The 24,176-nt window shown below is 53.9% G+C and overlaps 1 protein-coding gene across 2 annotated transcripts; it reads right to left on the reverse strand.

Moving 5' to 3' along the window:
• Positions 1-212: 212 nt before the first annotated feature.
• On the reverse strand, positions 213-22,279 carry snx15 (sorting nexin 15). 2 transcript variants are annotated; one of them, XM_078532998.1, is made up of 9 exons: positions 22,143-22,279; positions 16,677-16,709; positions 14,647-14,767; positions 12,824-12,939; positions 9,716-9,989; positions 9,092-9,247; positions 8,129-8,434; positions 1,555-1,679; positions 213-569 (listed from the first exon to the last, which is right to left on the reverse strand). In XM_078532998.1, the coding sequence occupies exons 1-9, from the start codon at positions 22,242-22,244 to the stop codon at positions 567-569; spliced, it is 1,236 nt and encodes a 411-aa protein (XP_078389124.1). In that variant the 5' UTR covers positions 22,245-22,279; the 3' UTR covers positions 213-566. The 2 variants fall into 2 exon arrangements, with proteins under 2 accessions (XP_078389124.1, XP_078389125.1); XM_078532999.1 differs by having other exon boundaries at positions 9,098-9,247; positions 22,143-22,278.
• Between the last annotated feature and the right edge of the window lie 1,897 nt (positions 22,280-24,176).

The raw sequence follows: 24,176 nt of genomic DNA on the forward strand, positions 1-24,176 counted from the left end.
CGATCTCTCTATTGATGGGGGGGGTCCCGATCTCTCTATCGATGGGGGGGGTCCCGATCTCTCTATCGAGGGGGGGGTCCCGATCTCTCTATCGGAGGGGGGGGGTCCCGATCTCTCTATCGATGGGGGGGGGGGGTCCCGATCTCTCTATCGATGGGGGGGGGGGGTCCCGATCTCTCTATCGAGGGGGGTGGGGGTCCTGATTCTCTCCGCCTCCCGTGGTTGCTCTGTTCGAAAGGGTAAAACACCCCCGACTGTTCCTGCCCCGTGGCCACTGCCAGTCTCACCATCTCCCAACAACCCAGGGTCTCAGAGCCCAGGGGGTCCTGGTTGCCAGTCTATTCAGCAGTTACACTGTGTGAGCAGGGGGTGGGGGATGGTGAGGTTCAGTCAGCACAAGGGGCTGCAAACTGACTGATCTGGAAGACAATTGGTTAAAACATTATTTATTAACCTCTTCAGGCATGTAGGGACATCAGCAGAGAAGCCGTCTTGTGCCCGCGTCTTGGATGGGTGACCAGCTGGGGCCCTGGTCTCCGACATAGCTCCAATCAGACAGGCAACAGTCACTAGAAAGATAGACAAACATAGACAAACAGGTGGGTCAAGAATTGAGTGACAAAAGACGTGCTTAAACCTAACCTCTCCTCACCGGCATGCCACACTTATGACCGGTATGCAGGTGTGGTTAGAACATCACTTCAACAGGGCGGGATTGGGATACAATCGCCTATTGGAATCAACCTGGTACACCCCGGTCTACACTGTCCCCATCAAACACCCCCAGGACAGGTACAGCACGGGGTTAGATACAGAGTAAAGCTCCCTCTACACTGTCCCCATCAAACACTCCCAGGACAGGTACAGCACGGGGTTAGATACAGAGTAAAGCTCCCTCTAAACTGTCCCCATCAAACACTCCCAGGACAGGTACAGCACGGGGTTAGATACAGAGTAAAGCTCCCTCTACACACTCCCCATCAAACACTCCCAGGACAGGTACAGCACGGGGTTAGATACAGAGTAAATCTCCCTCTACACCGTCCCCATCAAACACTCCCAGGACAGGTACAGTACGGGGTTAGATACAGAGTAAAGCTCCCTCTACACCGTCCCCATCAAACACTCCCAGGACAGGTACAGCACGGGGTTAGATACAGAGTAAAGCTCTCTCTACACTGTCCCCAACAAACACTCCCAGGACAGGTACAGCACGGGGTTAGATACAGAGTAAAGCTCTCTCTACACTGTCCCCAACAAACACTCCCAGGACAGATACAGCACGGGGTTAGATACAGAGTAAAGCCCCCTCTACACTGTCCCCATCAAACACTCCCAGGACAGGTACAGCACGGGGTTAGATACAGAGTAAGGCTCCCTCTACACCGTCCCCATCAAACACTCCCAGGACAGGTACAGCACGGGGTTAGATACAGAGTAAATCTCCCTCTACACTGTCCCCATCAAACACACCCAGGACAGGTACGGCACGGGATTAGACACAGAGTAAAGCTTCCTCTTTCCTCCACCACACTTCTGCCTAGTGAGACTTACTGTGGAGGGAGTCACGTCCGTTGGTAGTGAATCCTTGAGGTGCAGTGTGAAAATGGTTTCCGCGTGCTTCAGGTACTCAGCCGTCTTCTTCTTAACAGCATCTCGCCGCTCAGCGCTCAGGTCACCTGGCAACACAGGACAAGGTGCTAACTGATGGGGCCCTTCTGCCTGCCTGACCTCCAGATACCAACCCGTGCCCTCTCCCTGCTACCGCACCCAGCTGTCTCTTCAAACAGGGATGGAATTACGTGGGCCCTTGTACCAGCCTTACCCACTCTACCCCCTGATCAATGCCAGCTCCTGTGTAAAGGAGTAGCCCTGCCCTCAACGTGCCCCTCACACCCTCCTGCCCAGGTATGTCTGGTCTAAGCAGCATCAGGAGGAATAGCTGTACGGCCCAGCTCCCAAAATATAACTCCATGCAGGAACACACACATCCACAGAGGCTGACATAAGTCTTTGAATAACGCCCAGAGTTAACGTGGGTATCGCGAACTATGAGGAGGGTCGTGTGTAGAATTTCGAATGGACATTGACAGGTTGTTGGAATGGGCGGATGAAATTCAATGCAGAGGAGTGTGAAGTGATTCATTTTGACAGGAAGAATGCAAAGCGACAATATTAAATAAAGGTACAACTCTTAAGGGGGTGCAGGAGCAGAGGGACTTGGGTGTACACGTGCGCAAGTCATTTCAGGTGGCAGGACAGGTTGAGAGGGGGTTAAAATAAAGCAAACAGTATCCTGGGCTTTATTAATAGGGACATGAGAGTACAAGAGCAAGGAGGTTATGTTGAACTTGTATAAGACACTTGTTAGGTCACAGCTAGAGTAGTTGCGTCCAGCTCTGGGCACCACACTTTAGGAAGGATGTGAAGGCATTGGAGAGAGCGTGGAAAAGATTCACGAGAATGGTTCCAGGGATGAGGAACTTCAGTTACCTGGATTGGAGAAGTTGGGACTGTTTTCCTGGGAGAAGAGAAGGTTGAGAGGAGATTTGATAGAGGTTTTCAAAATCACGAGGGGTCTGGACAGAGTCAATAGGAAGAAACTGTTCCCCTCGGTGGAAGGGTCGAGAACGAGAGGGCACAGATTTAAGGTCATTGGCAAAAGAAGCAAATGGAGACACGAGGAGAAACTTTCTCACGCAGCGAGTGGTTAGGGTCCGGAATGCGCTGCCCGAGACTGTGGAGGAAGCAGGTTCAATCGAGGCATTCAAAAGGAAATTAGGTTATCTGAAAAGGAAGAACGTGTGCAGGGTTGTGAGGAGAAGGTGGGGGAATGGCCCCGGGGGAAGTGCTCATTCGGAGAGCCGGCACAGACACAGTGGGCCAAACGACCTCCTTTTGTGCTGTAACCTGTGAGATTGCGTGTGTGTGGTGTACAAAAAAACAACCCAAGACATTGATGGGCCTTGACAACAAATGGCAGCAGCTAAGCTAAACCTCAAACCAGCTAGCTGATTTAAATCAACAGCATACACACATGGCATCCACATTCATCCAACAACTTGCATTGATATAGCAACTTAAACACAGTGAAACGTCCCAGGGTGTTTCACAGGAGCGTTAACAGGTGAAATTTGACCCCGAGCCACATATTAGGGACAGGTGACTAAGAGGTTGGTTTTAAGGGGCATCTTAAAGGAGGGAGAGAGAGAGACGGAGAGGTTTAGGGAGGGAATCCCAGAGCTCAGGGCCCCCAGGCAGCTAACGGCACGGCCGCCAATGGTGGAGCGATTAAAACCGGGGAGAATGCTGAAAACAGCTGCATTTAAATTGGGCAAATAAAAAAAAAGCGCTCCCCAATTTCTGTTTCCATTATCAGCAGTTACCAAGTTGCTGCAGTCAGTGTATATCAGGCAGGCGCAGGGGGGGTCCTGAGCTCGTTCACACCTGGCTGAGGTACAATTCCCTTGTATAGTCAATCCCCTCTAGCTGACTGCAGTGACTCAGTAAACTACAACCCCCACCCCCTCCGATGAGATCCAAACCACAAAACAGCCGCCAGATAATCTTCCGTCTCCGCTGTAGTCAGGATGTCCACCTGCCCTCTTCTTACGCCTGTGACTCACTCGCTTTTCAGTTTGCTGACGCCCGGCTGAATATTCCTAAATACCCCCAAATGATCGTGCACTTCCACACAGCAAGAGCTACCTCTCGGGTGAGCCATTTTCTATCCATGTGGATTTACCAGAACGGGAGCAGGGAGGAAGGACTTCTGTTAACGCGGAGAGACCGGAGAAGCCGGGATTGTTCTCCTTAGAGCGGAGAAGGTTAAGGGGGGAGATTTAATCGAGGCGTTCAACATCATGAGTGTTTTGGATAGAGTGAATCAGGAGAAACTGTTCCCAGTGGCAGGAGGGTCGGTAACCAGAGGAGGGGGGGAACACAGATTGAAGAGAATCGGTAAAAGAACCAGAGAGGGGGGGAGATGTGGAGAATATTTTTTTTACACAGCGAGTTGTTGTGATCTGGGAGGCGCTGCCTGAAAGGGCGGCGGAAGCAGATTCAATAGGGACTTTCCAAAGGGGGAATTGGATAAATACTCGAAGGGAAAAAACTTGTCGGGTTTTGGGGAATGAGCTGGGGGGAGCGGGATTAATTCGATAGCTCTCTCAGCACACAGGTTAAATGGTCTTCTGTGCTTTAAGATGCTACATTTATGTTGGCAGTTTCCATTGCAAGTGTGGACTTAAGGATTAATGGTGGGGGTGGGGAGTGCAGGGGGTGGGGGAAGCTGATGTAAGAATCATAGAAACTCAACAGGAAGTACGATCTTTGTAGACAGTAAGTGCATGCAGAGGTAATTTTTCTGAATATACTACATACCAGGAACTAAGTGTTTTCAGCAGAGAGCTCCCACTCTGTCATCTCCATTTTAAGCCAGCTCCCCACAGGACTCTTCCCCCGTCCCTCTTCACGTATTCACAGTAGTCCCATTCATGTCCTATCCTTGATACCGAATCACAGAATCCTTACAGTGTCGGGGGATGCCATTCGGCCCATCGTGTCTGCGCCGACTCTCCGAGTGAGCAATTCACCGAGTACCATTGCCCCACCTTCTCCCCATAACCCCGCACATCCTTTTCAGATAACCTTCTAGTTCCCTCTTGAATACCTCGATTGAACCTGCCTCCACCACGCCCTCCGGCAGCGCATTCCAGGTCCTAACCGCTCGCTGTGTGAGGAAGTTTCTCCTCCTCTCGCTTTTGCTTCTTTTGCTGATGGCTTTAAATCTGCGCCCTCTCGTTCTCGATCCTGCCACCGGAGGGGAACAGTTTCCCCCTATCTACTCTGTCCAGACCCCTCCTGATTTTGAAAACCTCTATCAAATCTCCTCTCAGCCCTCTCTTCTCCAAGGAAAACAGTCCCAACTTCTCCAGTCTGTCCACGTCACTGAAGTTCCTCCTCGCTGGAGCCGTTCTCGTGAATGGGTTCATTTTAACGGGTTTATCAAGAGCCTTTTACAAATCCTGATTTCTGCCTCTACCAATCGAGATATCACTTACTCAAAAAAAAACTATCCCCCGCTATCAACGTCGTGAGGGTTACCACTGACCAGAAACTGAACTGGACCATACTGTGGTTACAAGAGCAGGTCAGGGGCTAGGAATCCTGTGGTGAGTAAGACCATAAGACCATAAGACATAGGAGCAGAAGTTAGGCCATTCGGCCTATCGAGTCTGCTCCGCCATTCAATCATGGCTGATAAGTTTCTCAACCCCATTCTCCCGCCTTCTCCCCTTAACCTTTGATCCCCTTACCAATCAAGAACCTATCTATCTCGCTCTTAAATACACTCAATGACCTGGCCTCCACAGCCTTCTGTGGCAATGACTTCCATAGATTCACCACTCTCTGGCTAAAGAAGTTTCTCCTCATCTCTGTTCTAAAAGGTCTTCCCTTTACTCTGAGGCTGTGCCCTCGGGTCCTAGTCTCTCCTACTAATGGAAACATCTTCCCCACGTCCACTCTATCCAGGCCTTTCAGTATTCTGTAAGTTTCAATTAGATCCCCCCTCATCCTTCTAAACTCCATCGAGTATAGACCCAGAGTCCTCAAACGTTCCTCATATGTTAAGCCTTTCATTCCTGGGATTGTTCTCGTGAACCTCCTCTGGACCCTCTCTAGGGCCAGCACATCCTTCCTGAGATACGGGGCCCAAAATTGCTCACAATATTCTAAATGTGGTCTGAAAGCCTGAGCAGCACATCCCTGCTTTTATATTCTAGTCCTCTCGAAATAAATGCCAACATTGCATTTGCCATTCCTAACTACTGACTCAACCTGCAAGTTAACCTTAAGGGAATCCTGGACTAGGACTCCCAAGTCCCTTTGCATTCCAGATTTCTGAATTCTCTCCCCATTTAGAAAATAGTCTATGCCTCTATTCTTCCTGCCAAAGTGCATGACCTCACACTTCCCCACGTTGTATTCCATCTGCCACTTCTTTGCCCATTCTCCTAACCTGTCCAAATCCTTCTGCAGTCTCCCTGCCTCCTCAATACTACCTGTCCCTCCACCTATCTTTCTATCATCTGCAAACTTAGCTAGGATGCCCTCAGTTCCTTCATCTCGATCATTAATGTATAAAGTGAAAAGTTGTGGTCCCAACACTGACCCCTGCGGAACTCCACTAGTCACCGGCCGCCACCCTGAGAAGGACCCCCTTATCCCCACTCTCCGCCTCCTGCCAGACAGCCAATCTTCTAACCATGCGAGTACCTTGCCTCTAACACCATGGGCTCTTATCTTACTGAACAGCCTCCTACGCGGCACCTTGTCAAAGGCCTTCTGGAAGTCCAAGTAGATAAAAAACAATTGGCTATCCTTTGTCTAACCTACTCGTTACCTCCTCAAAGAATTCTAACAGATTTGTCAGGCATGACCTCCCCTTGATGAAACCATGCTGACTTTGCCCGATTTTACCATGCACTTCCAAGTACTCTGAAATCTCATCCTTAATAATGGACTCTAAATTCTTACCAACGACCGAGGTCAGGCTAATCGGCCTGTAATTTCCCGTCTTTTGCCTCACTCCCTTCTTAAACAGGGGGGTTACATTAGCGATTTTCCAGTGCTCTGGGACCCTCCCTGACTCCAGTGATTCCTGAAAGATCACCACTAACGCCTCCACTACCTCTTCAGCTATCTCCTTCAGAACTCTGGGGTGTAATCCATCTGGCCCTGGTGATTTATCCACCTTCAGACCTTTCAGTTTTCCTAGCACCTTCTCCTTGGTAATGGCCACCAAACTCACCTCTGCCCCCCGACTCTCTTGAACTTTGGGGATGTCACTCGTGTCTTCCATCGTGAAGACTGACACAAAGTACCTGCTCAGTTTCTCCGCCATTTCTTTGTTCCCCACTACTACTTCTCCAGCGTCATTTTCCAGCGGCCCAATGTCCACTTTTGCCTCTCTCTTACCCTTTATATATCTAAAAAAACTCTTGCAATCTTCTTTTATATTACTGGCTAGTTTACCCTCATATTTAATCTTCTCCCTCCTTATTTCTTTTTTAGTTGTCCTCTGTTGGTCTTTGTAGGCTTCCCAATCCCCTGGTTTCCCACTGCTCTTCGCCGCATTGTATGCTTTCTCTTTAGCTTCTATGCTGTCCCTGACTTCCCTTGTCAGCCATGGTTGCCTCGTCCTCCCTTTAGTATGCTTCTTCTTCCTAGGGATGAATTTTGCTGTGTCTCCCAAATTACTCCCAGAAACTCCTGCCATTGCTGTTCCACTGTATTTCCTGCTAGGCTCATCTCCCAGTCAATTCTGGCCAGCTCCTCCCTCATGTCTCTGTAGTTGCCTTTATTCTACTGTAATACCGTTACATCTGATTCCAGCTTTTTCCTCTCAAATTGCAGGGTAAATTCTATCATATTATGGTCACTTCCTCCTAAGGGTTCCTTCACCTTAAGCTCCCTTATCAAATTTGCCTTATTGCACATCACTAAATCTAGTAACTCACCTCCTGACTCCCCAAAGCCTGTCCACCATTAACAAGGCACAAGTCAGGAGTGTGATGGAATACTCCCCACTTGCCTGGATGAGCGCAGCCCCCACAACACTCAAGAAGCTCAACACCGTCCAGGACAAAGCAGCCCCGCTTGATCGGCACCCCATCCACAAACATTCACTCCCTCCACCACCGATGCACAGTGGCAGCAGTGTGTGTACCATCTACAAGATGCACTGCAGCAACTCACCAAGGCTCCTTCGACACACATTCCAAACCCACTACCATCTAGAAGGACAAGGGTGGTAGACGCATGGGAACACCACCAGCTGGAAATTCCCCTCCAGGCTCCCCACACACGGATATATTCAGGGTTACTGTTTCCTTCAACTCCACATGGGTTCGATATCTGCCGCCAAGTCCTGACCTCGAGCGCACTAAATCCTTTTTAGAAACTCGCTTCCCCTGGGAGATCGCAGGTCTTGGGGTGGGAGTGGTTATAAATTGTGATGCACGAGTTTCAGGATTGAGAGACAGGCTGAACAGACCCGAGAGGGGGGTCTCCACCCTTTTGTCATTGTCTTGTGTGTAAATTGGAAAGTGATTCACCCACCCACCTTGTACCCCTTTCAGCAGAATGTCCACCCCGTTCCGGTAGCAATTGAAGGCCACTTCGTACTCCCGGGTGGCTTCTCTCTCCAGCGCCTCCTTGATACAGTCGGCTGCCGCCCTCAGGTAGTCGGCACCATCCAGCCCGTCTGGCCCCGGGTGCTCCGATTCGGACATCCCATTGTCCGGCTGCACCCTCAGGTGCAAGAGCCGCCTTTCCAAGTCGTCGAGGTGTTCGTCGGTGTGCAGTGTGCTGCTCTGGGCGACGGTCAGGGCCACCAGGTTGCTCAGCTGGCTCGCATCAGGGAGGAACTCTGCAACACAAACAACAATGGCTTTCCCTCATTGAAATAGACTCCAGAGGGATGGTAGAATTCTCCTTTGTGAGGTGGGGAGAAAGGGGAATTTAGACTCCAATATTCCCGCCTTGTTGCCTCATTAACCAGAGGAACCATGCAAGCGCAGAAGATACAGCAACTGCCCAATGGGGACGGTGTAGAGGGAGCTTTACTCTGTATCTAACCCCGTGCTGTACCTGCCCTGGGAGTGTTTGATGGGGACAGTGTAGAGGGAGCTTTACTCTGTATCTAACCCCGTGCTGTACCTGCCCTGGGAGTGTTTGATGGGGACAGTGTAGAGGGAGCTTTACTCTGTATCTAACCCCGTGCTATACCTGTCCTGGGAGTGTTTGATGGGGAGTGTGTAGAGGGAGCTTTACTCTGTATCTAACCCCGTGCTGTACCTGTCCTGATAAAGTCAAAGAGCAGTACTGCTCTGGTGTCGTGTCACTGAATTGAGATGTGAAGTGTACTGTAACCGTTTCGATCCCGGTTTGGGTTTGGCCCTATAGCGAGGTTCCTGCTCTCTCCCGCTGCACTCCTCGCTGGTCAGCCAGCTCCCGAGCTGTCTGAAGACCTGAGGAGCGCCCGTTGTTGCTCGGCAGCTCTGCCTGGGGATGGCCCAGCACTCACCCACACCTTCCTTGGCACATGGGTCAAACAATGCCAGCTCTGTGTCGCAGAGATGGGCTCCGGTCTGCAGCAGGGCCTCATCGCGCTCTTCCTCAGTTCCCGAATCGACGGGGGAGTTTGTCTCCTCGGCTTGGCTCTGACCAGGATCCAGCTCGTCTGCAACACAAGAGAGGGACTCAGTGCTGGAACCGGTGAGGCAATTTACACTGGGGCACCAGCACAAGGAGACTCCTGGGCTCGATACAAGGGCACGATGCAGACTCAGGCTCCCGCACACGTTCTACCCTGCACACATGCACCCCACACACCTCCCCGTACCAGCGCACCCACACACACGCGTCCCCTCCGCACCCACACGCGCTACCCCACACACGTGCTATCCCCGCACGCGCGTACCCTTGCAGCCACACACGCACGATACCCCACACATGTGCTATCTCCACACCCGCACACTCCCACACGGACGCAACTCCCCCTCTGCATGCGCAACCCTGCACCCACCCACCCACTCAGGCCCCATTCCCCTTCCCCCAATGCCAGTCACACCATATTCCCCTCCCTCACTCCCAGCTTTACCCCAAAGAGATTCGGCAACACAAGCTCCAGTCACAAAGCAGGAGTTACCCACAGTCCCGGGTGTCTGTCGGGGTGGGCTGTGTGGGGCTGCTCCATGTGGGCTCGGGCCGTGTAGGGGTGCGTGAACCGCCTCTCCTCCTCCATCCGACTCACTCCTGCTCAGGGGCTGGGGCAATCCTCCCGACACTGGCCACCCCGGCGCCAGGCTGGGCCACGAGCCTGGCATTTCGCCCTCTCCCGAGGGCAGGGGGATGAGCGGGGCGGGCAGGCTTGGAGCATCATTGGCAGCGGCGAGTTCCAGGGGCCGGGAAACCTCACCATCCTGGGGAAACAGGAGATACCAGACACAGTGATTACTGCTCCAGCACCCTCACCTCACAACCCTCCCTCAGCCTGCATGGGCTTCACCTCGCCCTCCCCTCGCCCTCCCCTCCCCTCCTCAGCCACCCCCGCACCTCAGCTTCCCCTCCCCTCCCCCTCCTCCGCCGCCACCTCACTTCACCCTCCTCTGCTGCCCCCTCACCTCACCCTCCTCTGCTGCCCCCTCACCTCACCTTCCTTCACCGCCTCCTCACCTCACCCTCCCCTCACCTCACCCTCCTCTGCTGCCCCCTCATCTCACCCCTTCCCTCGTCTCATCCTCCTCCCCCACCCTCACTTCACACTTCCATCACCCCTCACCTCACCCACTCCCTCCCTCACCTCATCATTCTCCCCAACCTCACCCCACACCTTCCTGGCCCACTCTCACTGGACCCCAGCCCTCACTTCACCCACTCCCTCTTCATCCCCACTCACCTGGCCCCACCCTCCATCACCCAGCAAGCCCCTTCCCCCCACCCCTCCCCCTCCCTCGCCTCCTCCCACTGTGATACGGAACTGGACCAGGACTGAGCCTCGGCCTGTTCCAGCTAATCTCAGCAGGAGAGTTTCCCCCAAGCGACCTTCCTTTCCAGCTCCCAATGGCCAGTATGTGGGACGCCTGGAAAGCAGGGGGGGGTTACGCTCGTCCCCTTCCAGAGGAAAGGAAGCCCTCCGTGCCGCTGAGCATGTCGAATGCGCCACCTCCTCCTGGGACACAAGAGCCCAGTGAACCCTCTCAGCTGCCAAGACCCAGAGAAACAGCACACATACCCGTCAGCTCCGCACTCGCCCGGCAATGACTGAAGGCAAGTGCGCTCCAAACGCACCCACCATCCGGGGTATCCTAACCCGTCATAAAGACAGGGAGACCCCTGGGGTCAATGCCCAAGCCTGCCGCTGTGTCAGTGCCATGGTGACTGGGCACAACAAGCACACTATAAGTAACACACATCTGAGTCAATGAGCAGAGACCTTGGTGGCCATATACACAAACACTTTAAAGTAGCAGAGCAAGGTGATCACTCTTGCTCACCAGTGTCCATCATCTGGGGTGTTTGGTTGGCTAATAGGATGGCTGGTAAAGTATATGGGCTACTCGGGTTTATAAAGTGAGGCACAGAATACAAAAGCAAAGAGATCGTTGTAGAGCTTTACGGTTCAGGCCTCAGCTGGAGTATTGTGGACAATTCTCGGCCCGCGCTTCAGGTAAGATGGAGAGGCCTCAGGAAGGGTCCGGAGGAGGCTGACCAGGACGTTCCCAGGGTGAGAGACTTCAGTTCTCAGGTGAGGTTGGAAAAGTTCAGACTGTTCTCTTTGGAACAGAGAAGGTTAAGAGGTGATGGAATAGATGTTTTCAAGATAGTGAGAGGTTTTAGATTGGTGGGGGCATGGGGGGAAGAGAGAGAGCGCGAAAGAGAGAGAGCGCGAGAGAGAGAGAGCGCGAGAGAGAGAGAGCGCGAGAGAGAGAGAGCGCGAGAGAGAGAGAGCGCGAGAGAGAGAGAGCGCGAGAGAGAGAGAGCGCGAGAGAGAGAGAGCGCGAGAGAGAGAGAGCGCGAGAGAGAGAGAGCGCGAGAGAGAGAGAGCGCGAGAGAGAGAGAGCGCGAGAGAGAGAGAGCGCGAGAGAGAGAGCGCGAGAGAGAGAGAGCGCGAGAGAGAGAGAGCGCGAGAGAGAGAGCGCGAGAGAGAGAGAGCGCGAGAGAGAGAGCGCGCGAGAGAGAGCGCGAGAGAGAGAGCGCGAGAGAGCGCGAGAGAGAGAGAGCGCGAGAGAGAGAGAGAGCGCGAGAGAGAGAGAGCGCGAGAGAGAGAGAGCGCGAGAGAGAGAGAGCGCGAGAGAGAGAGAGCGCGAGAGAGAGAGAGCGCGAGAGAGAGAGAGCGCGAGAGAGAGAGAGCGCGCGAGGGAGAGAGCGCGAGAGAGAGAGAGCGCGAGAGAGAGAGAGCGCGAGAGAGAGCGCGAGAGAGAGAGCGCGAGAGAGAGAGCGCGAGAGAGAGAGAGCGCGAGAGAGAGAGAGAGAGAGAGAGCGCGAGAGAGAGAGAGAGCGCGAGAGAGAGCGCGAGAGAGAGAGCGCGAGAGAGAGAGAGCGCGAGAGAGAGAGCGCGAGAGAGAGAGAGCGCGAGAGAGAGAGAGAGCGCGAGAGAGAGAGAGAGCGCGAGAGAGAGAGAGCGCGAGAGAGAGAGAGAGCGCGAGAGAGAGAGAGCGCGAGAGAGAGAGAGCGCGAGAGAGAGAGCGCGAGAGAGAGAGAGCGCGAGAGAGAGAGAGCGCGAGAGAGAGAGAGCGCGAGAGAGAGAGAGCGCGCGAGGGAGAGCGCGCGACGGAGAGCGCGCGAGGGAGAGAGCGCGAGGGAGCGAGCGCAAGGGAGCGAGCGTGAGAGAGAGGAAAAACTACCCCCTGTGGGGAGTGGGTCAGTAGCCAGAGGTCAGAGATTTAAAATCATTGGTAAAAGATCTAGAGGGGAGATGAGGAGAAATGTTTTCACTCGGAGAGTTGTCGGGATTGGGAACGCTCGATCTGAAAGGTGGTGGAAGCTGATTTCAAAAATAATTTTGAAAGGGAGTTGGATGAGGAACTTACAGGGTTATGGGTTTAAAAAAAAACGGGAATGTGGGACTCAACACAACCGCTCTTTAGATAAGCTAGCACAAGCATGACGGGCCAAATGGCCTACTCCAATCCTAGGAACTGACCACCCTGGCACATGGCAAGAGGATACTCGAGGGAGGGTGTGTAGGGGTGGTCCAGGACCCCATTGAGAGTGGGCACCTTCCACTGGTACAGCACCCGCAGCAGGCACGCACCTTGAAGAAGTCTTTGAGCTGTAGACTGTTGTATAAGGCAGGGATGTTGACTGTGAACTGCAGCATCTCCTCTGCACAGCGACGTCTCTCCTCAATGACTGCCTCGTCAAAACGCCCTAGAACAGAGAGAGCACAGGGGGGTTTGTATTTATTACCGGATCTCCATTGGAAAAATTGACCCAGACACCAGCCGGAACCACAGGGATTACAGCTCCATCTTTTATTATTTCCTCTGGTGAGGTGGGGAGGGGGGGGGCGAGTCCAGAACAAGGGGGCAGAACCTTAAAATGAGAGCCAGGTCGCTCAGGGGCGATGTTAGGAAGCACTTCTTCACACAGAGGGGAGCGGGAATCCAGAACTCTCTCCCTCAAAAAAAAATTGTTGAAGTTGGAGGGGGTAAATTGGAGCTTCCTAGACGGAGAGCAGTGATATTTTTTGGGTAAAGGGATTAAGGGATGTGGAGCAATTCCAAACTAAACCCACTGCCCCACTCTCTCCCCATTGTCCTGTATCAATCCCAAACTAATCCCACTGCCCTGTTCTCTCCCCATAGCCCTGTATCAATTCCAAACTAAACCCACTGCCCTGTTCTCTCCCCATAGCCCTGTATCAATCCCACTGCCCCACTCTCTCCCCATAGCCCTGTATCAATTCCAAACTAAACCCACTGCCCCGCTCTCAACCCATAGCCCTGTGTCAATCCCAAACTAATCCCACTGCCCCGTGCTCTCCCCATAGCCCTGTATCAATCCCAAACTAATCCCACTGCCCTGCTCTCAACCCATAGCCCTGTATCAATCCCAAACTAATCCCACTGCCCCACTCTCTCCCCATACCCCTGTATCAATTCCAAACTAATCCCACTGCCCCGCTCTCAACCCATAGCCCTGTATCAATCCCAAACTAATCCCACTGCCCCGCTCTCAACCCATAGCCCTGTATCAATCCCAAACTAATCCCACTGCCCCGCTCTCAACCCATAGCCCTGTATCAATCCCAAACTAATCCCACTGCCCCACTCTCTCCCCATAGCCCTGTATCAATCCAAAACTAATCCCACTGCCCCGCTCTCTCCCCACATCCCTGTATCAACCCCAAACTAATCCCTCTGCCCCGCGGTCTCCCCATAGCCCTGTATCAATCACAAACTAATCCCACTGCCCTGCTCTCTCCCCATAGCCCTGTATCAATCCCAAACTAATCCCACTGCCCCGCTCTCTCCCCATATCCCTGTATTAATCCAAAACTAACCCCACTGCCCCGCTCTCTCCCCACATCCCTGTATCAATTCCAAACTAATCCCACTGCCCCGCTCTCTCCCCATAGCCCTGTATCAATCCAAACTAATCCCACTGCCCCGCTCTCTCCCCACATCCTTGTATCAATCCCAAACTAATCCCACTGCCCCGCTCTCTCCCCATAGCCCTGTATCAATCCAAACTAATCCCACTGCCCCGCTCTCTCCCCACATCCTTGTATCAATCCCAAACTAATCCCACTGCCCCGCTCTCTCCCCATAGCCCTGTATCAATCCCAAACTAATCCCACTGCCCCGCTCTCTCCCCATAGCCCTGTATCAATCCCAAACTAATCCCGCTCTCTCCCCTTTGCCCTGTATCAATCCCAAACTAATCCCACTGCCCTGCTTTCTCCCCTTTGCCCTGTATTAATCCCAAACTAATCCCACTGCCCTGCTCTCTCTTCCCTATCATCTCTTATTTGAGAAAGATATCCAGTTTTCACGAAATGGTGCTGGGCTCTCTGCTTCACCCTGTGGCAAATCATCTGTTTTGGGATGCTGCAGGGGATGGTGGAAGTCTTACCGAACACCTGAGCTCTTGGGAAGGCAGGGAACTCCTCCGACTTCCTGAACAAGTTCCTGTGGATGTAGGACAGCTCACTGTGGAGCTTTTTGAAATCACTGTAGCGTTTGAAGACTGTTATCTGTGAGGGGCAGAGAGCAACGGCCGTTAAACTGCGCGCTGAGAACAGGTAAATCACGCTCCACCCTCCCAGCTGGCCCCAGGACACACGCAGAACGTTGTCAGCTGCATGCATCAAACAACTCTCCATCTTGGGGACACAGCAGCTGCCCCTAAGCCTGGGGGACACAATGCTGTCTGTGCTTATGCTGCTGCTCCTACCGTTCAGCCTGTCTGAAGATCAGGAACCTGGGTAAAGACTTGCATTTCTATAGCGCCTTTCACACCCTCAGAACATGCCTTCACAGCCAATCAAACACTTCTCGAAGTGTCGTCACTGTTGTGGTGCAGGGGATGCGGCAGGTACACAGAAAGATCCCACAAGCAACAATTACGATCATTTTTTGTGATGCCGACTGAGGGATGAATGCTGGCTGGCACCAGAATCTCTTGTAAAGCACCTGAGGGGGTTTAGAGTCTCACCTTAAAGTAACAGCACTGCAGCCTGTGTTTTTAAATTTGTTAATGGGATGTGCCCATCCCCAACTGCCCTAATGGACATTAGTGAACCAGATGGGTTTTTATGACAATCAGCAATGGTTTCACAGTCATCATTAGACTTTTAATTCCAGATTTTTAATTGGGATTGTTATCTTATTTCAAATTCCACCATCTACCATGGACGGGATTCGAAACCAGGTCCCCAGAGCATTAATCCTAGGGTTCTGGTTCACCAGTCCAATACCACCACCTCCCCAAGAAGTCTCTGGAGTGGGGCTTGAACCCATGACCCTCTGACTCGCAGGGAGCGAGACAGGTATTCCATCAAGTCGGGGCTGACCAGAGATTTTGGAAAGGGCTATCGTTGGCGCTATTGGCGGACGAAATGCTGAATCAGGAGCCCCATATCATTTGGATCAGGAGTTGACAGGTCTGGGCATGGGGATGGAAATGGTGCTTGGTACACGAAGAGTTTTGTCAATGGAGCCACAACAAGCTCCACAGATGGCGCCCCCACTGGAAGCACATTGGTACTGCAGCACTTCAATATCCTCCCGAGTGTGATAAATTAATATCCTTTCATAAAGGGTATGAAAGTTAAAAGCACAGAGGGGTTCGGGGTGTCCAACGGCACAAATCATTTAAAGCTACTGAACAGGCACAAAAAAAAACAATCAGGAAGCCGAATGGAATATTGTCCCTTATCTCAAGGGGACTGGAGTCCAAAGGGGTGGGAGTTACGTTCCAGTTCATATAAAACTCTGGTCAGACCCCCATCTGGAGTAACCAGGTTCAGTTCTGGGCCCCGCACCTCAGGAAGGGTATAGTGGCCTTGGAGGGGCGGGGTGCAGGCAGATTGACCAGACTGATACCAGGGCTGAAAGGGTTAAGTTACAAGGACAGGTTGTACAGACTAGGCTTGTATTCCCTCGAGTGGACGAGATTAAGGGGTGATCTAATCGAGGGGTTTAAGATGATTAAAGGATTTAATAGGGGCGATGGAGAGAAACGATTCCTCTGGTGGGCGGGAGGGAGAGGTGGTGGGGAGAGAGGGTCAGGGGGAGAGGGGTGTGGAGGGGGAGGGGAGGGAGAGGGGGAATGGGGGAGGAGGGAGTCCAGAACACGGGGGCAGAACCTTAAAACGAGCGGCAGGCCGTTCAGGGGTGATGCCTAGAAGCGCTTCCTCACACCGAGGGGAGTGGGAATCTGGGAACTCTCTCCACGAGAAAGCTGGTGAGGCCGGGGAAGAATTGGAGATTTGAGAGATCGCAGTTGTTGGGCGAGGCTGGTAAGGGGCACAGGCAAAGGAGGCTGAACGGATTGGAGAGACAGGCCGGGCCCGAGGGGTTGGATAACCGACTCCTGGTTCCTAGAAGCTCATAACACCGGCTGGCGCGTTACAGGAATTGGATCTTTATAATCATGTTTACCTCTGTGACGTCGGCCGCCTTCTTTGAGATGATCTGGAATTGACAAAGAACACAGGTCACAGTGTAGAAGGAAATCCGCTCGCCCACAACCCTCCATATTCTGGCACCAGCCTTAAGCAGTGTGAAAATGCAGCCCCTGACACTCCGCCATTTAGAGTCACACCCTCTACACCCTGTATGTCACCGATACAGAAACGCAAGGGTCTGTTATCCCCAGAATTGGGGGAATGTCACGTGCGACAGGAATTTTTTTTCTTTCTTTACACAGGACTGGACTAAATCGGTACTGAGCTCCACCACAGTCAACGACGTGCTTCCCGGAGTGTGGTCGCTGCTGTAATGTTGGAAGCACTGATTTGCGCACAGCAAGCTCCCACAAAGAGCAATGTGATAATGGCCCAGGTGGTTTTTTTTTTTAAGTGATGTCGGTTGAGGAATAAATATTGGCCCCGGGGCACCAGGTCGAACTCCCTCTCCCCACCCCGCTCTTCTTCCAATAGTGACCATGGGGTTTTTTTTTACATCCACCCGAGAGAGCAGATGGGGGTGTCGGTTTAATGTCCCATCCAAACGATGGTACCTCTGACAGTGCAGCACTCCCTTGGCAGTGGGATTAGGTGCTCGGGCTGTTATCTTTCCTATGCATCTGCCCTCCTTTCTTGGAGTTGCTGACCACTCACTGAGTGAGGTCCAGTGCCACCACTGACCGGCTGCCACAGCAGTTTGAACATGCTGTTGTGGTGTGAGCTGAGGCGGCGAGAAAGCTTAGCGCCTCTGACCCAGCAAAAGACAGGGGCTAAACGTCTCGGACTTTGCCAATCCTGTGGCGCTCCGAGTACCAAGGCTCCCGCGAAGCTGCGAGGGCCGGGCGGTAACCTGCAGTAACGCAGGCCTTGTTCCTACAAACACAAGAGCGAGGAGCGGGAGTAGGCCATTCGGCCCCTCGAGCCTGCTTCACGAGATCGGATTGTGGCCTTGACTCCGCCTTCCTGCCTGTCCCCCTCCCCCTCCCCATAACCCTTGACCCCCTTGTTGATCAAAAAAATCTACCTCAGCCTTGAATATATATACCCAGTCCCCACTGCTTGCTTGGGAATGGAATTCCGAAGATTGATCACCCCTCTGAGAGAAGACATTCTCCCTCATCTCCTCCTTAAATGGAAGACCCCCTATTTTTAAACTGTGTCCTCCTACCCCCCACCCTCACCCAGTTCTAGGTTCCCCCACGAGGGGGGGAAACATTCTCTCAGTATCCGCCCTGTCAAGCCCCCTGCGCTGTGGAATCAGAAGTAGATCTGCGAATTGTAAAGCCCAACGTTAGAGCACAGCTGCCATTCTGCGGCTTCTCGTGACCAGCCGTTCGGCTGCTGGACTGGTAACCCCAGAGGTGGGAGAGTCCAAACTCACCCTCGGCCCGCCCGAACTGGAATTGGTCAATCTGGAATAAATAAATCCGGGGAGTTGGCACCGTGAAATCTGCCAGGGATTCCCGAGGTGCTTCAGGCATCTGCAAGTGCCGAGCTCAGTTCCGCGCCCACACGTGACCTCCTGTGACAAGCTGCAAGCCTGATTCCCCCCCAGGGAAAGGAGGACACTCATATTTACAACAAAGACTTCTTTTTTAAATGGTGCAGCTATGAGTCAGCTGTGGCTTAGTGGGTAACACACTCTCCTCGTGACTCACAAGGTTTCAGGTTCAATTCCCACTACAGAACCTGAGTATAAAAATCAAGGCTGACACTCCAGTGGAGCACTGAGGGAGTGGCGCATTGCCGGAGGGTCGGTGCCAAGGTAGCGCTTCACTGCTGGAGGGTCGACGCTGAGGGAGCAGTGCACTGTTGGAGGGACAATACTGAGGGAGTGCCGGAGGGTCAGGACTAAGGGAATGCAGGAGGGCCAGCGCTGAGGGAGTGCTGCACTGCCAGAGGGTCAGTATTGAGGGAATGCCGCACTGCCGGAGGGTCAAGACTAAGGGAGTGCAGGAGGGTCGGCGCTGAGGGAGTGCTGCACTGCCAGAGGGTCAGTATTGAGGGAATGCCGGAGGGTCAGGACTAAGGGAGTGCAGGAGGGCCAGCGCTGAGGGAGTACCGCACTGCCAGAGGGCAAGTACTAAAGGAGTGCTGCACTGCCGGAGGGCCAGTACTGAGGGAATGCCGCACTGCCGGAGGGTCAGGACTAAGGGAGTGCTGCACTGCCGGAGATGCTGGCTTCTGGAGAAACCAAGCTCCCACTCTCCTGCTTGAGTGGGTATAAAAGATCCCATGGCACTATTTTGAAGAAGAGCGGGGCAGTAGGGTGGGGGAGTGCCCTGTGGCCAATATTTATTCCTCAACCAACATCACTAAAAAGAAACAGGTTATCTCGGAGTTTGCCACGTGCAAATTGGCTGCTGTGAATCCTACATTACAAAGCTTCAGAAAGACGTACTCCATTAGCTTGAAGATTCCAATGGCGGTGAAAAGTCTCTTTTGTTCATAGGACCATAGAAAAGTTACAGCACAGAAGGAGGCCATTCGGCCCATCTTGTCCATGCCAGCCCGAGGACACCCAGGTGTCCTTTCTAATCTCACCTTCCTGCACCCGGCCCATAGCCCTGCAGCTTGCAGCACTTTAGGTGCAGATCCAGGTACTTTTTAAAAGAGTTTAGAGTTTCTGCCTCGACCACCAACTTGGGCAGCGAATTCCAGACACCCACTGCCCTCTGCATAAAAAAGTTCTTCCTCATGTTCCCCCTACACCTTCTGTCACTTATCTTGAATCTATGTCCCCTGGTTCTAGATTTCTCCACCAACGGGAACAATTTTATCCTGTCCACTCTATCTATTCTCCTCATAATTTTGTACACCTGAATCAAGTCACCTCTCAGCCTTCTTTGTTCTAAGGAAAATAACCCCACCCTATCCAATCTCTCCTCGTAGCTACACTTTTCTAACCCTGGCAACATTCTTGTAAACCTCTGCACTCTCTCCAGAGCTATTACGTCCTTCCTGTAATGTGGTGACCAGAACTGCACACAATACTCCAGTTGTGGCCTCACCAGTGCTTTATACAATTCCAACATTATCTCCTTGCTTTTATATTCTATATCTCTGCCAATGAAGGAGAGCATTCCATATGCCTTCTTTACAACCCTGTCTACTTGAACTGCTGCCTTCACAGAGGCTGCCAGCCGGTCATTATACCAAAGTTACAACCTCAAACCTGTTGGAAACTGGCTGCAGGCTGGTTAGATCCAGTAAGGCTACCACATGGGGCTTCCTTATCTCCCACACACTCAGCACCAAGGAACAGAATGGGGCCATTCAGCCCCTCAAGCCTCTTCTGTATCAGGAGTTCAACATAAAGTAAGCAGAGCAACAAAGGTGTGCCCGGACACTGGTGCATGGCTTACTACTGACGCGCTAGCTTTGTCTCTCAGCTCCCTCATAGGGCTCAGCAGTGGCTAGCAGCCCAGGACGGTGCTGAGACGTGCTGACTAGGAGGGTCCCAGCTTCTGCTGCAGTCGGGGAGAGGTGCTGGGTGTGTGTGTGTTGGGGGGGCGGTCTGGGTTCCTTCTTCCTGGGTTAGGGAAGGGAGGAGAGTCGGAATTCCGGTTTCTGTTCACCGTACGGTGACTGCAGACGGGACATGCGTTATGCCGGCATCATCGATGTCGTCGGCTGTCCCTCGATTCGAGGGTGACGTCTACTCAGGGTGGCGAGTTTCTGCCAGGAGTCTTCACGCGATTAGAACAGGCCGATTCTCGGCCCACAGGTCTTTGGCCCACACGGGACAGGATGACCCATGAGGTGGTGGGGTCCGGAGTGCAGGATTTGCTTCCTTGCCTTTCCTTCTCCGCTGCCGCTCTGCCTCATCATGAAGGCATTGGGATTCAAAGCTTGGGGGACAAGCGGTCGCTATTGTTGAACAATTGCCAGCGAGCTCCTCCCAGTCATTCATGTGAGTCTCAGCGGGTCTGAAGCGTTTTCTTTGTCCTCCCCTGGAACGTTGGCCATTTGAGAGTTGAGAAAACAGGGCCTGGCTGGGGAGCCGCTTTTCGACCAGTGTCCAGTTCGTCGTAGTTGGTTTTGCAGGAGTTTTGCCTGGATGCTTGTGGAGCTGGCTTCAAGAAGGACACTTGCGTTTGGTCGACTGACCGCCCATTGAATCTGGAGGACGCAGCGGAGACACCTGCTGACGGAATCGCATCCTACACAGTCCAGGTCTCACTCAGGACAGGAGTGTGGTGACAACAAGTGCTCCATACGCTGGGACCTGTGTTGACTTGCGGAGATCTTTCTTGTCAAGCACTCGCTGCCATAGTTTGGAGAAGGCTGAGCTGGCGCAGCGGATCCAGTGCTCGATCTCCTCATCAATGGCGGCCTTTTGAGAGAGTGTTGGCTGCCAAGGTATGGGAAGTGCCCAACATATTCGGAAGAGGGGATCACGGAGAAGGGTCATGTGGTGAAGGGTTTCGAGAGCGTCGCGGCGAGGTGCGGGGGGGGGAGTTTGAAGGGTCAGTGTTGTGGGGGGTTGAAGGATCGGGGCTGGAGGGGGTGAAGGGTCAGGGTTAGGGAGGTGAAGGGTCGGGGGGGTTGAAGGGTCAGGGTCGGAGGGGGTTGAAGGGTCAGGGTCGGGGGGGTGGAAGGGTCAGGGTCGGGGGGGGTGGAAGGGTCAGGGTCGGGGGGGTGGAAGGGTCAGGGTCGGGGGGGTGGAAGGGTCAGGGTCGGGGGGGTGGAAGGGTCAGGGTCGGGGGGGTGGAAGGGTCAGGGTCGGGGGGGTGGAAGGGTCAGGGTCGGGGGGGTGGAAGGGTCAGGGTCGGGGGGGTGGAAGGGTCAGGGTCGGGGGGGTGGAAGGGTCAGGGTCGGGGGGGTGGAAGGGTCAGGGTCGGGGGGGTGGAAGGGTCAGGGTCGGGGGGGTGGAAGGGTCAGGGTCGGGGGGGTGGAAGGGTCAGGGTCGGGGGGGTGGAAGGGTCAGGGTCGGGGGGGTGGAAGGGTCAGGGTCGGGGGGGTGGAAGGGTCAGGGTCGGAGGGGTGGAAGGGTCAGGGTCGGGGGGGTGGAAGGGTCAGGGTCGGGGGGGTGGAAGGGTCAGGGTCGGAGGTGTGGAAGTGTCAGGGTCAGGGGGTGGTTGAAGGATCAGGGTCGGGGGGTGCGGGAGGGACAGGGTCGGGGGGGTGCGGGAGGGTCAGGGTCGGGGGGGTGCGGGAGGGTCAGGGTCGGGGGGGGTGCGGGAGGGACAGGGTCGGGGGGGTGCGGGAGGGTCAGGGTCGGGGGGGTGCGGGAGGGTCAGGGTCGGGGGGGTTGAAGGGTCAGGGTTGGGGGGGTTGAAGGGTCAGGGTTGGGGGGGTTGAAGGGTCAGGGTTGGGGGGGTTGAAGGGTCAGGGTTGGGGGTGTGGGAGGGTCAGGGTTGAGGGGGTTGAAGGGTCAGGGTTGGGAGGTGAAGGGTCCTGGCGGCTTGTACGGCCCGGTGCTGCAGTGTGCCCTTACCCTTGCGGTGACGCGGTACTCGGTGAAGCCCTGCGGGTGCTGCCGCGGCTCCGACACCCGGTACTCTCGCTCCTCCTCCGCCTTACACCCGCGCGAGGACATCCCGACAGCAAAGCAAGGCGCAAGCGCGACAATAGTCCCGCCCACAGAACCCAGAGCGCCTGCGCGGCAACAGTCACGCCTAAAGCGCAGGGAGTGCGGGCGCGGAAGTTGTTCCACCCACAACGCAGGCAGCCAGGCCCGCAGGCGCAACAAAAGCCCTGGCCAGGGCGCAAGAGCAGCATTCGCCCTGCCCACGCCATCCAGGGCGCAGGCGCAATATCAGCCCCGCCCACAGCATGCCCGGGCGCAGGCGCAGCTGCAGCCCAGGTCATTCAGTGCGCCCTCCAAGCCCAGCCAACGGTATGCAAGACGCAGGCGCGGTACCGGCACCGCAGCCAGGGCGCAGACGCAGTATCGGCCCCGCCCAAATCAAGGAGGGCGCAGGCGCAGATGCCTGTTCCGCCCTCTCACGTGCCAGCATATCTGATCATCCGGGTCACCCAACGTCCCAGTTGGGGAGAAGATAGGGACTTGCATTTCTATAGCGCCTTTCATATCCAATGAGCTACTTCAGTGTACTCACCGCTGTAGGAAATTTGGCAGCCAGTTTGCAGACAGCAAAGATCCCACAAACAGCAAGGTGACCACCACCAGTTTTAATGATGTCAGTTGACAGATATATACAGTGCTCAGGTCATCATCAGGGCCAGGGTCTGACAGACAGCACCTCTGACACTGCAGCACTCACTCACTGAGTCAGCCCTGGCGCCAATCATAAAAGCCAAATACTGCGGACGCTGGAAATCTGAAATAAAAATAGAAACAGGTGGAAAAACTCAGCAGGTCTGGCAGCATCTGCGGAGAGGAACAGTTAACATTTCGAGTCCGTGTGACTCTTCAACAGAACTGAGGAAAAATAGAAATGTGGTGAAATATGAGCTGGTAGACGGTGGGGGTGGGACAGGTAGAGCTGGATAGAGGGCCAGTGATAGGTGGAGGCACAGAAGAGATTGCCAAAGGTGTCATAGACAAAAGGACAAAGAGGCGTTGACGGTGGTGATATTAGCTGAGGAATGTGCTAATGGTGACATTAAGGGTAGAAAGCAGGACGAGCAAGGTACAGATAGCCCTAGTGGGGGTGGGGTGGGGGGAAGGGATCGAAATGGGCTAAAAGGTAGAGATAAAACAATGGATGGAAATACATTTAAAAATAATGGAAATAGATGGGAAAAGAAAATATATATAAATTATTGGAAAAAGGGGGATCGGAAAGTGGGTGGGGATGGAGGAGGGAGTTCATGATCTAAAGTTGTTGAACTCAATGTTCAGTCCGGCAGGCTGCTAGGTGCCCAGTCGGAAGATGAGGTGCTGTTCCTCCAGTTTGCATTGAGCTTCACTGGAACATTGCAGCAGGCCAAGGACGGACATGTGGGCATGAGAGCAGGGTGGTGTTGAAATGGCAAGCGACAGGGAGGTCTGGGTCATGCTTGTGGACAGGCCGAAGGTGTTCCGCAAAGCGGTCACCCAGTCTACATTTGGTCTCTCCAATGTAGGGGAGACCGCATTGGGAGCAGCGAATGCAGTAGACTAAATCGAGGGAAGTGCAAATGAAGTGCTGCTTAACTTGAAAGGAGTGTTTGGGCCCTTGGACGGTGAGGAGAGGGAGGTAAAGGGGCAGGTGTTTTACCTTCTGCGGTTGCATGGGAAGGTGCCATGGGAGGGGGTTGAGGTGTAGGGGGTGATGGAGGAGTGGACCAGGGTGTCCCGGAGGGAACAATCCCCGCGGAATGCCGCCGGGGGGGTGAAGGGAAGATGCGTTTGGTGGTGGCATCATGCTGGAGTTGGCGGAAATGGCGGAGGATGATTCTTTGAATGCGGAGGCTGGTGGGGTGATAAGTGAGGACAAGGGGACCCTATCATGGTTCTGGGAGGGAGAGGAAGGTGTGAGGGCGGATGTGCGGGAGATGGGCCAGACACAGTTGAGGGCCCTGT

Source organism: Cetorhinus maximus, chromosome 31, assembly GCF_964194155.1.
Source record: "Cetorhinus maximus chromosome 31, sCetMax3.hap1.1, whole genome shotgun sequence".
NCBI lineage: Eukaryota > Metazoa > Chordata > Chondrichthyes > Lamniformes > Cetorhinidae > Cetorhinus > Cetorhinus maximus.